This window comes from Fukomys damarensis, unplaced genomic scaffold (assembly GCF_012274545.1).
Source record: "Fukomys damarensis isolate Sample0158 unplaced genomic scaffold, DMR_v1.0_HiC HiC_scaffold_24, whole genome shotgun sequence".
In the NCBI taxonomy this organism is placed as follows: domain Eukaryota; kingdom Metazoa; phylum Chordata; class Mammalia; order Rodentia; family Bathyergidae; genus Fukomys; species Fukomys damarensis.
In genome coordinates this window covers 3,946,797-3,962,677 of record NW_022900936.1, presented here as the reverse complement: position 1 = coordinate 3,962,677, position 15,881 = coordinate 3,946,797, and the positions used below count along the sequence as shown (strand labels likewise).

Here is a 15,881-nt window from a genome sequence, read left to right as displayed (position 1 = left end):
CGGGACCGGGGACCAGACCTTGCAGCACGAAGAGGGTTCCTCAGTAGGCCAACCCTTCCCGAGTTCGTCCCTCAGTACTCCCCGCAGTACGAATGGGTCGACTATAGGGAAGTGACATTGTTTTAACAGCAGAGAAGAAAACCCACGAATCGCCCCCAGAGTCGCAGAGATGGCCTGGGACGAATCCCACACTCACTAGGATAAAAACCACCGGGAAAGCAGGCACCCCAGGAAGCTTCCTACGCACAGAGAAGGTGTGAGAGGGTTTGACAGACGTTTTGCCCGGAAGCGTTGGACGCACGGTTCTTAGGAACCTGGCAATGGATGTGGGTCTCCCTCCACCTTCGGCGGGCGGACAGCATTGGAAGGCAAGAGGCAGAGGCCTCTCCCGCAGGCCTGGCAATGGGCGGGGTGGCTCCTGTCACTGCCCCTGCAGACGTGGTGAGCCCACGTGACAGGTAAAAGAAACCAAGTCAACGAGACATGGGCGTGCAAGAATTCAAACTGTCTCTGCTCTCCGGAGATACCACGGTTTCCGGTGGAATCCTGGGGATCTCAAACGCAAAGGCTGTAAACTAACACAGGAACGGAGGAATGCGCACGAGAGGCCGTGCTGATATATGAGAACCTGTGTTTATAAACGAGCAGCCAGCAGTGGGAAAACTGACAAAATCCCTTGGAGGATGAAAGCAGACAGCAGAGATTGCCTAGGGATAAATGTAACAAAAGACACGCAGGACTTCCTACCCTGAAATCCGTAAATCTTGCGGGAGAGCACTAAAATTAAACAAAGGAATCTTGGCTCGGCTCGGTCCCAAAACCTATCTGTGCGTTGAAAGCAACAGTAATCAAAGCCAAAGCGGCCCTTATTATTTTGTTTACATTGATGGGCTGAATCTAAAATTTACAGGGAAAATAAAGAATCCAATTAATCAAAAACAACTGGAAAGGAAGACAAAGGGATTAGACTTAGAAGTCCTCATTTCAAGCTCTAGCGGTCCCGCCAGTACGTCACCCGTGGGAGGGCAGACAACAGAGCACGAGAATGAGAGCTCGCGGGGAGAGGTCACCTCAGACAGGCACCAAGGGGTGGGGGTCCCTGGACGCCGCCTCTCCAAGTGGCGCCTTCACCCCAGTGAGCAGGGGAGAAGCAGGGTCCACGGTCCCACTTCGTCCTTGGGTACACACAGTGACAAGGGCCGCCACAGGTCCGCACCTGACTGCCTCGGGGCAACTCTCCCACGGAGACAGGACGCTACACGTTACCGGACCCAGACCGCCTGGTGACAGGAGGGGAGTGAGTGGTCACTTGCATGCTGGCCATGCGAAGTGGACACGGTGTGACCACACGAAGGCAGCCACACTGACGCACACTCGTCACAGGAACCCAGACTGGCACTCCCGGGCACTCGGCACCAAGACGTCCCTGGTGCCACCCGCACAGGCGACCCTGTGTCATCTGCGGGGGACCAGCCGGACACGCAGGCGGGAGATCTGCCCCAGACAGAGGCGGAGACTGAGGCCAAGGCACACCGAGGTTCGGTGTCGGTACCACCCGAGAGCAGACAGAGCAATCCGTGGGGACTGAGCCGGGCGGTGGGGAGGCCTGGGAAGCCTGGGGCTGGAGCGGCAGCTGTGTCCTCAGAGGACCCTCACCGCCTGTCTGGCACCTGTGCCGTCACCGCAGCCAGACAGTGCACAGCTGGGGCATCCCGACAGTTGGGACATGTAAACCACCAAGGGCCCAGGTGGCCCGTCGTCCCCACCCCGACTCCGGAAGCCATGTGCAGAGCCAGCCTCAGAGTGAGCGAACAGGAGCGCACAATTCCAGAGGCGGTTATTTTTCACTTTAGGCACAGTGCCCTGTTTGTTTTTAAAAAAATAATGCAGCAGGGATGATAAGGCTATGATTCTAAAGCTTAAAAGCTCTTTAAGGCTTTGGAATAAAATCATGCTAAGAATAGAAAACATTATGAGGGAGCATCGTGATTTTTCATACACAGCACATCTGTGCTCCTGTTTCAAGCATTAGCTTGATTTCCAAGTTAAAACAGGGCCCCAGCTCCTGGTGCCGGGTCAGGGTTTATGAAGTGTTTTCGCTCTGTTAAAAGTCCGCAAATCCAAGGAGACAATTTGAGCCATGCAATGTTCCTGGGCTCCTGCGGGATGGCGGGCCCTTGTCATCCTACAGGAACAGCTTCGTCTGCCCTCCTGAGAACGATACAGAGAAGGGATGCAGTTCCGAGCCGCCGGGTCCCTTTCTAGGCCACTTGCCGGAGCCAGCCAGTGAACAGGCCTTACTCTCACGTCCCCTTCCCAAGCCCAAGGCTCTGTGTGGGTCCCAGAACCAACAGAGGACTTTAGAGACCCGCCCCCCGCAGCCAGGCAGGCCGAGCGCTGTCCACCATCTCTCCCTGGGACCTCGATGTCTCCCTCACCTTTGGGCACGTCCCGGCTGCCCAGGACAGAGGGAGCCCGGCAGGGGAGGCAGGGCCACAGGAGCCCGCAGAGGCAGTGGGACGGTCACCAGCCGTGGACCTCAGGGCGCCTGCTGACAGCACCCACACATCCCACACACTGGCTGTGAACCTCAGCACTCCAGACTCCCCCTTTTTGTTGGTACCAGGCGTTGAACTTGGGACTTTGCACTTGCACTGCTGAGGCAGTCAGCAGAACCACTGAGCTAAATCCCCAGCCCGGCATGCAGGCTCTTAAAACACCATTTTACTGAGCCCACTATGTCTCACAACATGCAGCATTCACACACAATTGACACACAAGCCGAGCCTGCTGGCACGCCTGTAATCCCAGTACTCGGGAGGCTGAGGCAGGAGGATCAAAAGTTCAAGCCCAACCTGTGCTATTTAGTGAAACCTTGAGTCATTAAAAAAAACAAAACAAAACAAAAAACCTAAACAAAAAGAAAACAAACAATAAACACACTAAGAGCAGATGTGTTGTTGCCAAGGAGTAACTGCTCTGAAGTACGGGCTCCTCCCTCCAGGGGCCCGAGGACCAAGGGTGGACGGGGAGTCTACGGGACGTCAGCTTTGAGAGAGAAAAGAGAAAAACCCAGATCAGGGTCACGGGAAGGAAAAGGGTCCAAGCCCAGGGCTGGGGGTGCTGGTGTCAGCCTGGCCACACATGCGATTGGGGGGTGGGAGGTTGCTGGGGAAACGGCACCTGGAGCCGGGCAGAACAAAGCCGATGCCCCTGGCAGGGCCCAGGGTCTGGTGGGTGCCCGTGGGAGGGCGGAGTCCTGTCCTGCCGGGTGTGACACCCACAGCTCTGTTTCCCCTGCTCGGCGGGTGCGGCTGGGTGAGGCTGTGGGCCCTGCTGTGTTCTCCAAGCCGGAGCCACCCTCGCATGCAGGGCACTGCCTGTGTTTCACGCCCTGGCACCACCTGACTGACACCCGACTGTCTGGTCACTCCAGAGCCACCGAGTGCTCTCACGGGCCCTGGCGCTCTGCAGCCCCTTATATCTCACGCTTTGGGGCTCCCACGATCTGAGCTTGGGGGTGCTACAGCAGGCACCGGACTGGGTATCTACAGGTGACCCCCACATGAGGCCACCAGCCCTTTGCAGGAACTCTTGGGGAGGTACTCAGCCCTTCAGAGTCAGCTTACAGCTGGAAACCCAGCACTCTGGGAGGCTGAGTCAGGAGGGTTGCCAAGCTGAGCTCAGGCAGGCATTCTATCTCCACCAAAGCCCAAGTTCTTCCCCATCATGCGCACGAAGTGGTCCTGCTGGCCCTAGGGTAGCCCCAAAGTTACACAAAATCTGTTCTCTTGTGAATATCTGAACACAGCCACCACCCTTCCTCAAACCTACGTGATTGCCTATTCTGTGCTGTCCTGTCTGGTGCAGGGGAGTCCCCGAGTCCTCTTCCGGGCCCTGATCTGGTGTCTCAGTCCTGGCCACCTCTCTCCAGCTGACACCGGGCCCCCCCAGACCCGTGCCCACAGTGCAGTGTCTGGCAGGAGGCTGGGTTTGTCCCCTCGGCCCCCAGCTCAGCCTGCCCCACCTCCGATGGTGCCTGGGGCTGGGTAGACCCCAGGCACCCCACCCTTCCCCAGCCAGGGAGCAGCCCCGCTCCTGCTGCAGACCTCTGCTGTCCCAGCTCTGCTAGGCTCTTCTATTTGACCACAGCGGAATTCGCTTAGGAGTCAGCTACAGAAGGGAAAGGGGACACCTAAGTACTTGCAAACCAGATCACACACTCTAAGCAACAAGTGGGTTGGTGGAGGAACCAACCAAAGAAAAATTAGAAAGTAGTGTGACTGGAATAAAATGAAAACAATAGAACACTGGTAAGATTATGTTCACAGGGAAACCTTCAGCTCTGAATTGCTTTACTGTATTATGCAAAAAAAAAAAAAAAAGAAAGAAAGAAAGAAAAAAAAATTCTAAAATCGGTAATCAAAGCTTCTACCTTTAGAAACTAGGGGGAAAAGAAACCTGGACAGAGTGGAAGGAAATAAATAAAAAAGAAAAGAAATCAAATGAAGTAGGAAACAAACAACAGTGAAACCAATGAAGCCAGGCATGGTGGTGCAGGCGTGTAATTCCAGCACTCTGGGAAGCTGAGGCAGGAGGATCCCAAATTCAAGCTCAGCCTAGGCAATTTGGTAAATTGGTGAGAACCTGTCTCAAAATAAAAAAAATTAAAGGGCCAAGGGTATAGTTCAGTATGAAGGTCTGGTGTTTAAATTCTAGTACCGAAGGTGGGGAGGGGAGGATGCCAGGTGTGGTGGTGCATGCCTGTAATCTAGCCTTTGGAAGGCTGAGGCAGGAGGATCCCTGCAAGGTGGAGGTCAGCCTGGGCTACACAGAGAGTTCAAGGCCAGCCTGAAATGAATAGAGAAACTCTGTCTCAAAAACAAAACAAAACAAACAAAAAACAGAAAAAGCAAAAATAAAAAAGGAGAGGAGGAAAAGAAGGGAATAAAAACCCAATGAAACTCACAGCTGGCTCTTTGAAAAAATAAATCAGTAAAATGTATGAAGCTTAGGCAGATTAGTTTTGAAGCCACCTAAAGATGCCTCTCAGAACAGATGCCATGGCTAAGCGCCCCAGGGCTGGACCCGCTGAGAAGGACTAGGGCATTTCAACCCAATCCCCTAACAAAGTTCTGGGAGAAGCCAGGACAAAACGGCCGAGGCTGAGGCCCTTTCTATTTCTACCTTGTGGGGAGGCTCAGTTATGAGTTGATGCTGAATTCTGTCGTGTGCAAGTCCTCAGGAGCACGACCACCAGAGCGGTGGGTCTCAGGACAGGCTGTGGGCCAGAAGGACTCACATGTGGTCAGCTGTGTGTGGACGGAGGCGCCTGGGACTCCAGGGGGACAGGGCTGGCGGGATGGAGCCACCAAGGGACAGAAAACCAGAGCGATCTTTTCTATTCAAACAATTAATCTTGTGATTAAAACCTTTCCCACAAAAACCTGCCAGAGCAGACAGGTGTGCTGGCAAATTCTGTGAAACACCCGACACAGAAATGACGCCGGCCCTGTGCCCACTCCTAGGAAAGGGAAGAGGAGGAACCGCTTCCCACCGGCTTGGTGAGGCTGGCACCTTAACAGCAAAACCAGATGAATGCAGTTTAGGAAAACTGAGGTCCAGCAGCTCTTGAGATGCTGACGTAAAAACGCTTGTAAACTGAATCTGAACCGAAAAACAGGATATGCCTCGGTCACACAGAGTTTACACTAGTGATGCAAAGTTAGTGTTTTAAACTCAGCTAGTGTACTTCTCTATTAACAGAAAGGAGGAGAAAAGATAGAATCATGGAGGAGGGCATAAAAGCATTTGACAGAATTCAGCACCTATTTAAAATTAAGGCTCTCAACAAACTGGAAATAGAAAAAAAAATCTCACAACTCGACAAAGGGCCACTACAAAAAAGCTACGGCTATGGCCACCCTGGTGTGATCACGGTCACAGATCTCCTCTCAGGTTCCTGCCTTTGAGCTGAGCTCTCTCAGGCTGGAGGCCTTGCCAGCACAGCGGGGCAAGGAAAAGAGCTAAAAGGTGCCAAAGGCATCCAGACCCACGCAGGAGAAGCAGCAGCTCCATTAGTGGAGGCGGGGAACCTGGCCACAGAATCGCAGGAAATCTGTGGAAAAGCAGCAGACCTTCCACGGAGTCCAGAACGGTCAGTGCACAAAAGCTATTTCCATAAGCGAACAGGCACTGGAAACTGAAATTGGAAGTGTGTGCCTGTGTGTGTGAGTGTGTGTGTGAGTGTGTGTGTGTGTGTGTGTGTGTGTGTGTGTGTGTCTGTGGTGCTGGGGTCCAACCTAGGTCCTCATGCACGCCAAGCAACTCATCCCTCACTAAGCCATCGTCTCAACTTTTGAATTTAAAAAACTCATTATTATCATGAAAAAGTGAAATAGACTGGTGAATTTATCAATACACATTCAAGAACTTTACACTGACAACTAAAACACGTTCTCCAGGGACACTAAAGGAAGCCCCGACACGGAGTTACACCCTACTCACGAGGAGGAAGAAGACAGCATTGTTCAGACGAGAGCTCTCCTGCGTTGTTCTAAGTATTCAAAGGGATTTTTACCCAAATTCTAGCAGACTTTTTGTTTTTGGTAGCAATGGACAGACTGGACCAAAAATGCATTTGATTTTTTTTTTTTTCATACCTGGAATTGAACTCAGGACCTCACGCTTGCCAGGGAGGCGCGGTGCCACTGAGCTACATCCCCAGCCCTATGGGCCAAAAAAATGTATTTGAAAATAAGAGCAGGGACATCTTTGAGCGAGATGAAAGAACAAGAGGTGCATACTACCTGTCCTCAGGACTTTCTGTCCGTCTTCTCTCTCGGGACAGGCGTGTGCGTAGGGACCAGACTGTCGGCCAGGACTCACGTGTGCCAGCTGTGCGCACAGCGTAGGCGGGGAGTTGAGGTCCGCTGCTGCACACGCCATGTTTCTCTATGGGTGTTTTAAATTCTAGTCGGTAACCCTGAATCCTCCAAGAATTTAAATTAAATTTAATGAAGGGAAGGAAACCTAGTTTTGTCTCACGTCATACACGAAATTAATGGGAAATTGATCACACAGGCTGGAGTGTAGCTCGGAGCGGGAGGCCTGGGTGTGGCCCCGGCACCGTGAAATAAATGTGTGTAAATAAATAAGCCAACCATACCAGCTACAACTGCAAAACTGGAGAGAAACACACAGAAGGCTTCGCAGCTATGGGACACACTCTGATTTCGAGAGTGAAGCAAAGACACATGATAAAAGAAGGAAATGGACAAACCAGGCTGGGTCAAAATGCCAACCTCTGGTCATCACAAGCCGCTCATCAGAAATGAAAGGGAAAAGTGCAGAGCAGGGAAATGTTTACAACCTGGACCCGACAAAGGGTGTGGCTCCTGGGCGCATGCACAGCTCAGGAGGAAAGCGGGCAGTGTGTCCCAGAGGATCTGAATGGATGCTGCACACAGCAGACTGACGTGCGCCTGGGAAGGCTGGAAGTAATCGCGGCCAGGAGTCGCTACGGCAACACAAACGAAAGCCGGCCTCCAGACACCACACACCCCTCGGGATGGAGGACGCAGAAAGGCTGAGGCCACCCGTGGGAGAGAGTGGGAGACCCAACGCAGGCACTGCTGGGGCCACTCTGGAACCACTGGCTGTATTTAAGCGTATAGGCACGCAGGAGGCTGAGGCAGGAGGATCGCTGCAGGGTCAAGGCCAGCCTGAACTACAGAGGGAGACCCTGTCTCAGAAAACAAACAAAACAAAACAAAAATGTCAAGCATATGCGTAACCACAGGACTCCGCTGTCCACTCTTAAGTATCTACCCCGTTTTTTTCATAAAAGCCCCTACTGGCAGTGGCTCAAAGCCCAGCCATGCGGCCATGGAAAACACACTCTGGTGGCCTCTCACTACGGAATACTCTTTCAGGTGGACGTGGCTGGCAGGCTCACCACGTGGTGCCTTGGCTCGAGGCAGCACGCATTTTCCAAAGCTCACAAAAATGCTCACTTCGAGGTCAGCACAGCCACCCCGATTTCAAAGCTCAGAAAGGAGTGGGACTCTACCAAGGACATGGCTAGGGCTGGGGCTGGGCCCGAGAACCCCTCAAGGCTAAGTCCCGGGCGCAGTGGGGACCCAGGCGGGCGAGGCTCGGGTGCCCCACCACATCAGCCGGCGGATCCGGACGCTTTGCGAACAGCACCGTCCCCGGCCGGCCTCTCACACCGCCAAGGGTACAGGGAGGGCCTTACCCGACAGGTGCTTGACAGCCACGGGCCTCACTTTGTACGGCGTGCTGCAAGAGAGGAGACAGCGCCGTGGTGAGAGGCCGTCCCGACAGCCAGGGACACAGGCTTTTTACATTGAAAAGTATTTTTATACTAGGAAAAGCTAAAACTCCTATCTTATTCTACCAGGTACTGAACTGAACTTAGAGTTTTCATCAAAAGCAACTCAAGCAGAAAACAAGGTGAAGCAACTTCTCCTGGGGCCCGGGGGTGCACGCCTAGGGTCTGAGCGCTTGGGGAGGCTGAGGCAGGAGGATGGCAAGTTAGAGTGCCTTCTGTGGCTGGGACAGAGCCAGAGGCCGTGCCGGCTACGCGTGTGCTCTACCACTGGGCTACATTCCCACTCCTTGCATTTTTGATTCTTCTTTGGAGACAGAGCCTTGCGGTCTCCCAGGCCAGCCTTGAACTCCTAGAGATCCTCCTGCCTCAGTTTCCCGAGTGCTGAGATTACAGGTGGGTATCACTATGCTAGGCTTTCTTCTTCCTTTTTAAAAACTTACTTCCTTTGGCTGTTCTAAGCTTCCTCTAACGAGTTCCGAATGTTCTAATTGCATCATCTGGACAGCGAACTTCCTTTATATGCTTGCATTTGTGCAGTGACAGATTTTGTCATGAGCGTCCTGCCCCCCTGGTCCAGCCCTGCAGATCTGACCTGATCGCGCAAACCCTAACTCCAGCACCCACCCATGCAGGCAGCGCCCTCTCTCCTGCGGGCTGCGACCTCAGACAGACAGGGTAGGATGCAGCCGGGGCCCAGCAAGAGGTCCAATGCCTCGGTGACTTCAGCGCAGCAGTCACGAGACCCAGAGGGGCAGGTGACGTGGCGGTACCCATGCACATGCGGTGCCCTGCACAGACCCGGGCCCCGGGCTGGCACAGGACCCTGAAGTCCATGGGAACTGAGCAAAGGACAGGGCTGGCAAAGCCAGGAGGGACTGAAAAGTAACCTGGGAGGGTGGTGGGAGCTGTTTTGTTTCTGAGACAGGATTTCACTATGTAGTGAGACTGACCTGGAACTCACTATGTAGCCCAGGCTGGTCTCGAACTTACAGAGATCCTCCTGCCTCAGCCTCCTGAGTGCTGGGATGACAGGCGTGCGCCACCATGCCCAGCTGAGCTGCATTCTTCACTGGGAACAGTGGGGTGCAGCTGCCATGGCAGCTCAGCACGGGGACGAGCCGCATCTTCCCCAAGACTGTCAAGTGGTCACCATGCCATACCCTGGGGCCAGGAGGCAGGGCTCGGGAAGCTGCAGGGGTTTGGATGAGGTCATGGGGGGCCCCAGGGTGGCGTTCATGTCCTCACAGGTGACAAAGAACCAGGTCTCTGTCTCTGTCCCTCCATCTCTGCTAGGTGCAGAGGACAGAGAAGGCGGCTCTGTAACCAGGGGAGGCCTCAGAACGCACCAGGCAGCCCCTACTCTCAACGGCGGCCCACACAAAGGCAGGACAGCCAGTGCCTGCTGCTGAAGCCGCTGTGCGTGCTCACTCTGGGATAGCAGAGATTTTCGGGGGCTCGCTCAGTTGTCAAAAGACAAAGACAAGCCAGGCATGGCGGCTTACACCTATAATCACAGCAATCCAGGAGGCTGAGGCAGGAGGATCGAAAGTTCAAGCCCAGCCTGAGGAATTTATCAAAATCTTGTCTCAAAATAAAACAGGGCCGGGGATGCAGCTCAGCGTGAAGTGCCTGTGTTCAGTCTCCATTACTGCTGAAATAAGAAGAGAGGACAACATGCAGCGTGGACCCACGGCAGTGACTGGCTAAGCCGGGTCAGTCACCGTCACACAGGGAACGTGGCTCTCACTGGAGTCTTTGGGAGCCAGCTAGCCGTGGGGCTTTGGGAGTCCAGGAGCTGAGAACCAGGCTGAGCGGGGCCTGCTCGGGAGCAGGCGGGCCAAGGCCTTGGGACAGGGAAGGGCCGCCACGGCCACTGGGGCCTCGCTGACCAGGCCCGCGCTGACCGCGCCCACGGGACCCTCCTGACCACGATCGCAGACTTCCAAGGGCAGGAGGATGAAGGCGCCCATGCCTGGGCTGGGGGGGCCCGGACCCACCCCGAGAAGCCACATGTGGGCTGGTGTGGGTCCCCCGGGCAGGACACCCTAAGGAGCAGCTCCACAGGGACCCTTGGGGGCTGAAGGGGAGGAGCAGAGGGCCCAGGGCACCCAGCTCTGCTCTGCGCTCACTGTGGTGCGGCCCGCAGGTCCTCGGACACTTTCCAGGCCACCGGTGGTGACGTGCGAGCCGCAGCCCTGTGTCCTCCCTCGAGCAGCTACAGCGGCCTCCCCTGCTCCGCACACTTAGGTGAGGTCCCCTCCCAGCTTCCCCTACTGCCCTGTTCCGGCTCTGTCTGTGTCCCTGTCCCTTCCCACTCTGCCCAGGATGTCCCGGTCGGGCCCCCTGTGGACGGAGATGCTAGGTGGTCCCAAGTGCTCTGGCTGGGGCAGCTCCTGCAGCCCTCCTGAGGTCATCGCCAGGTCCTGGGGCCTGGCTCTACTGCTTCTGCCCCAGCCTGGGTGACTCAGTTTCCCCATCTGCACACTGCCTTCTTACAGGGCTTCTATTGAAGAGAGAATATGAATTCATGCAAAGGAACGAAGGAATCTTGCCTCCTTTTGACTCTCTCACTCTCCCGTTATCTCTGGTTTTATTTGTTTATTTTGAGACAGTTCAGGCAGGCCTTGAACTCACTATGTAGGCCAGGCTGGCTTTGAATTTGGGGCAACCTTCCTGTCTCAGCCTCCTGAGTGCTGCGATGACAGGTGTGTGCCACCACCTCCACTTGCCACGCAGACCTCCCTGCAGTCACGCGCTACGTGTTACAGAGGCATCGGACACTGCCCAAGAAGCCTGGCCTCTTACCGTTCTGAATTCGCGGGCATGGTGGGGTCGATGGAGACCATGGCGTCGTCCGAGGTCAGGAGGGAGATGGTCGTGTTCCTGAAAGACACGCTCACGTCAGCGAGCCCCTGAGTGCATGCTTGCCCGTGGGCTGCTTGCCTTTCCTCCACAGGTCCTCTGGAGCCTCTAAGCCTGCACAGACAGCACCCCAGATGGCGCCACAGGGGCCTCTCGAGCTGGCATCTTGACCAAGTTACTCAGGTTTTCTCATCTGCACCGTGAAGTTTTAAATTCTGTGCAGTGGAGGTGAAGCTGAACCCCGGAGTTGCTCTCAGCAGGGATCTGCACGTAGTTTGCGGCCCTGTGTTGCACAGGATGCCTAACTGCGGGACAGTTTTGCTGCCGTGAGCTGCCATTTGCGTGATTGCGGGTGCACGGCTTTATCTGAGTCCCCTTTTCCTACCTGCGGGGGGGTGAAATCTTCTACCGCCCCTCCCCGGCCCTCACCTTCGACCCGGAGCCTCACTTTAGAGCGCCATACTCCAGACCAGAGTGCCTCAGAGCTGGGCTTCCTCACGGGTGGGGACACTCGCATACGTGTAATGAGAAGCCCCAGAGGGGCCCGAGACCAAAGAGGAAACCCGTGTTTTCGTAGTGTTCACACAGTATTTGCAGCGCTCCTACGTTTGACTGTGCCCTGCGCCACCAGCCTGGGCGTGGCATTTCCCACGGGCGTCAGAACAGCGTTCACAATGCCGGGATTTGGGAGATTTCTGGGTTTCAGCTTTTTGGAGTAGGGATGCTCAACCCATACTGGAAAATTTCCAGGCTTATACAAACCCGGCTGAGCAAGCAAACCCCTCTGCGAGACAGGTGCCTGGCGCTAGGACTCGTGTCTGAGTCTCGGGCCACGTGTGGGCTGGTAACAAGCCCACGGGAAGCAAAGGGGCCTGAATCCAGACACAGCCGTCTTCCTTTCTCCAAAGCCAGTGCCTTAGCGAAGGGAACCCCAGCTCTGCGAATGCGCCCCAGCGGCCCAGTCCCACTGGAAAGCCCAGGCCCCCCACGCCTTGCCCTCACCCTACACCCGCCATACCGGGTGCTCCTTGGAGCCCAGCGGGTGACACTCACCGTGGCAGCCCCATGGCAATGCAGAACAGGTCCATGATGTCGCTGGAGTTGCAGTACTTGCTGAAAACCACCTACGAAACAGAGAAGCCAGGGGTGGTGATGAGCCAGGGGGCAACTGGTTTCCATGGCGATGTCGGATTCGGAGGTTTATTTCACAGAGCGACACCGTGACCGCAGGCCCTGGGATGTCACACGCACATCTTCCCATTTCGTTGGGCTGTGGGAAGCGTGGCTCTTTGTCCAGTGAGAAGAAAGAGCCACGAGAGACGTGGTGGTCACCCGCGTCTGCACACCCGTGGGGCACCTGAGCAGCGTGTGGCACAAAGCGGACCAATGGCTGGGGCTGAGCAATGTCCAGTGCGGTCTCCAGTTCCCTCACAGAGGGAGCCCTTATGTGAGAAAGGAAATTTAAATTTGCTAACTTAGAAAAAGGCTGGATTTGTATTTGGGGACTGAAGTTCAATGATTCAATCAAAGGGCTTAACATAGCAGGGAACCATGTGGCTCAGGGCATAGAGCCACGTCCTGACCTGCGGCCACCCAAGCATGGCCTTCGAAGCCCCTGGCTGAAGGGTCAGGGGTCTGGGCCAGGCACCCAAAGGTGGGGTGAGCTCTGACTTTGCATTGGGACCTCTGAGCGGCTCCCTTTGGGGGCCAGCTTCCCGGCTGAGAGCCGCAGGGCGCAGGAGAGGAAGGCAGAAGGCTCCTCCTCTTCAGAGCGCTCTCCTGGAGGAGAGAGGGGCCCTGGACCTGTGCCTCTGGCTGGAAAAGCTCTGATTCTCAACCCCTGATTCTGCACCCCAGCTTGGCGGTCCCCTGAAGTGGGCCTGGGTAGGGCCCAGGAATCTGCATGTTATTGTTGTAGCCTCCCTGGATTAGGGGCAGCGGCTCAATCGCGTTCCCAGGGTCTTCCCACGCCAAGAGGGGGGCCCTGTTTGGCCCCAGCCACTGGCTCATTGTGCACAAGGGCACTGTGAAGGCAGGGGCTGGCCCAATCCTCGAGCCACACAGGCCGAGTGTGGGGTCCCCTGAGTGAGACCGCACCCTGCACTGGCCTCCTGGGGTGCTGGCAGGCAGCGAGGGCCAGCAGCACCCAAGGGGTGAAGGGCCAGGACAGTCACGTCTGGGTGACCGCACCAGCAGGGGTGATGGAGCCCGGCACAGGCATTCGGCCCAGGCTCTCTGCAGCAGCAGCGGGGCTGAGCACAGGAGCCGCGCCGCCTGGTGGGGGGTCCCCACTCTGCCACCAGCCTCTGTGACTCAGGGAAGCTCGGCAGCTTCTTTTTCCTCGACTTTACGTTCTGTAAAATGGGCCCAAACGAGGGCAGCTGACATCTCCAGGTGGCCCGGCTGCAGGCTCTGGCTCAGGGGCCAGGGTTCTGGGACTCTGACAGAGCCGGTCAAGGTACTACAGAAAAGGGCTGTGCTGGGCACCCCAAACCGCCAGCACCCCAAGAAACAAGCACCCTGCCCCCAGACCTGAGGGGCTGCTCCAGATTTCTAGGACCCTTGGTTGCCTAGAAACAGAAGCAAGGTGAGACAGCTACCCCAGCCCCACCTCATCTCAGACCACCTGGTAGGAAAGTGCATGGAGTGACCGCCCCGGAAAATACCCCACTGGGACACCCCTCCACTCCATATGCTGTGTGACGGAGGTGTGCAGGGAATGTGTAAAACATGATTACAGTAAAGGACGAACTGCCACGAACCTACCCTCACTTCGAACACCCTCATCCCGTCTTCCTTGCACTTTCTGCAGCAGCTCTGGTGTCCTCCTTCCTGAGGGTCTTTATGAGGTGATAAAAAACACATTGAGCGCTGCTGCCCAGCGCCACCTAACAGCAAGGCAGCTCGTAAACACACGAGGCTGAGTCCTCGTCCACCTTAATCGCCGGAGCTGGTGCATGATGACGTCCGGCTCCTCCCCAGAGTCAGAATGACCGTGACAGGGAAGTGTTTGGGATCCACTCAGGACATCGAGGCAGCCGGGACAGCGCAGCTAAAGACACTCAGGAGAGAGGGCTCCAGAGCCGCTGCAGGACGGGGCCGGGACCCGATGAGTGTGTCCGAAGTGAGGGGACGATTTTGAGATAGGTTACGACAATGCGTCTTTTACTGTCATACGTTTTAAAAGAATGTAAGCAAGCCCTGGTGTTTTGCTCACACCGTACACATGTATGGCTGTCTGCTTTGTCCGTGAACCTCACCAGGCTCCTCGTCAGTAAGAAGGTAGCGAGACCTCTCCGCCCTGTGGTCATTTTATGTCTGCGTTTGAACGGCTGCACCGGTGGCTGCGACCATGAGCACTCAGCAAGCCCAGAGCCGGAGAGGCTGAGTGGAAAATGTCCTGAGCCCCAGGAGGGGGTCCGCGTTACTGTCAGGGGCAACAGCCTGGCTGCAGCTCCAGGACGTGGGGACCCCAGGAATCCCAGTCAGGAGGGCTGTCTTCACGTGGAATAACTTTGAAATTTCTTTCTCCTCTATCCAGAAATACTCAGCACCACCCCCCAACTTTGCTGGGTGTGATGGCACACATCCATAACCCCAGCACTCAGGAGGCTGAGGCAAGAGGATCACTGTGAGTTCAAGGCCAGCATGCACTGCAAAGTAACCCTGTCTCAAAAAACAAGTAAAAACAAACTGATGAAATGAAGTCGAATCCTGAGGCGTGGATGCAGCCAAATTCACGGAAAAGTGAAGGTTTTATGTTGCCAATCAGCTTGAAGCAGAGTGAGGAGGGCTGGTCAGCAAGCCCGGCCTGTGGCTCCGCTGGCCGCGTCCCGCCGTTAGAACAAGGCAAGAGAGACCAGTGAGCGGGCAGAGCGCCGCCCTGCGGCCTGATGCCTGTCCTTCCGTGCCCACTGGACACCGTGTGTGCCTGCGAGCCCACCTGGAGGAGAGGCACTGACCCGTGCTGGGTGCCAAGCACATGGCGAGCACCATCCGAGGGCAGAGACACAGGGAAACCGAGGCACACGGAGGTGTCTGAGCGCCTACCAGCCCAGGTATCAGCTGCGTATCCTCAGCCCCATGACCCCATGTCTGCGGGTGACTGGCTGACGACCGAACCAGCCTCCTCCTAGAAGCGGAGTTGAGGACAGAGCAGGGCGTTTGGGATCACAGTCCTGTCCTCCACCATCACGCCTGTGCCCTGGTTTCTCCTGCACGCTGGGGGTAAGACTGAACAGCCGCGACTGTTTCTGGAGGAATCCACAGAGTAGCTGGCACCCTGCGATCTGGTCACCTCTCTGGGAGCCCCGACCCAGCCAGGCTGACAGTGACACTCACGGCACAGCCCACCTCATTGCTGCTGGCCTCCAGCCCACAGATGCGGCTGGTTCTAAAGTGGGTGACGCCGACACGGGTCCCCGATGGGCTCCCAATTCCAGATGCCCCAAAAGAACTCTGCCACTCAAAGTTCGCAGCAGCTTTACTTGGGGAGGAATCCCAACTGTGGGGTTTCCTGGACCCAGGGCAATGAATGAGCATCTCCACTGCTGCTGTAGCTCCTTGGGGGCAAGGCTGACCCCCAGAAGGGTGGAGAGGCCTGAGCGACAAGCTCATGTGTGGAGGAGAGGAGGAGGTGGAGGAGGAAGAGCAGGGGGGGGAGGAA

At 56.0% G+C, this 15,881-nt stretch overlaps 1 protein-coding gene across 1 annotated transcript in view; it reads right to left on the bottom strand.

Moving 5' to 3' along the window:
* Positions 1 to 15,881, bottom strand: part of Pde9a (phosphodiesterase 9A) — a 65,557-nt gene that overhangs the window by 34,036 nt on the left and 15,640 nt on the right. Inside the window, exons 2-4 of the mRNA XM_010636497.3 lie at positions 12,269 to 12,339; positions 11,159 to 11,236; positions 8,258 to 8,301 (exon numbers count right to left, since the gene is read on the bottom strand). Coding sequence (XP_010634799.1) covers positions 8,258 to 8,301; positions 11,159 to 11,236; positions 12,269 to 12,339 — 193 coding nt within the window. The remainder of the gene's footprint in view (positions 1 to 8,257; positions 8,302 to 11,158; positions 11,237 to 12,268; positions 12,340 to 15,881) is intronic.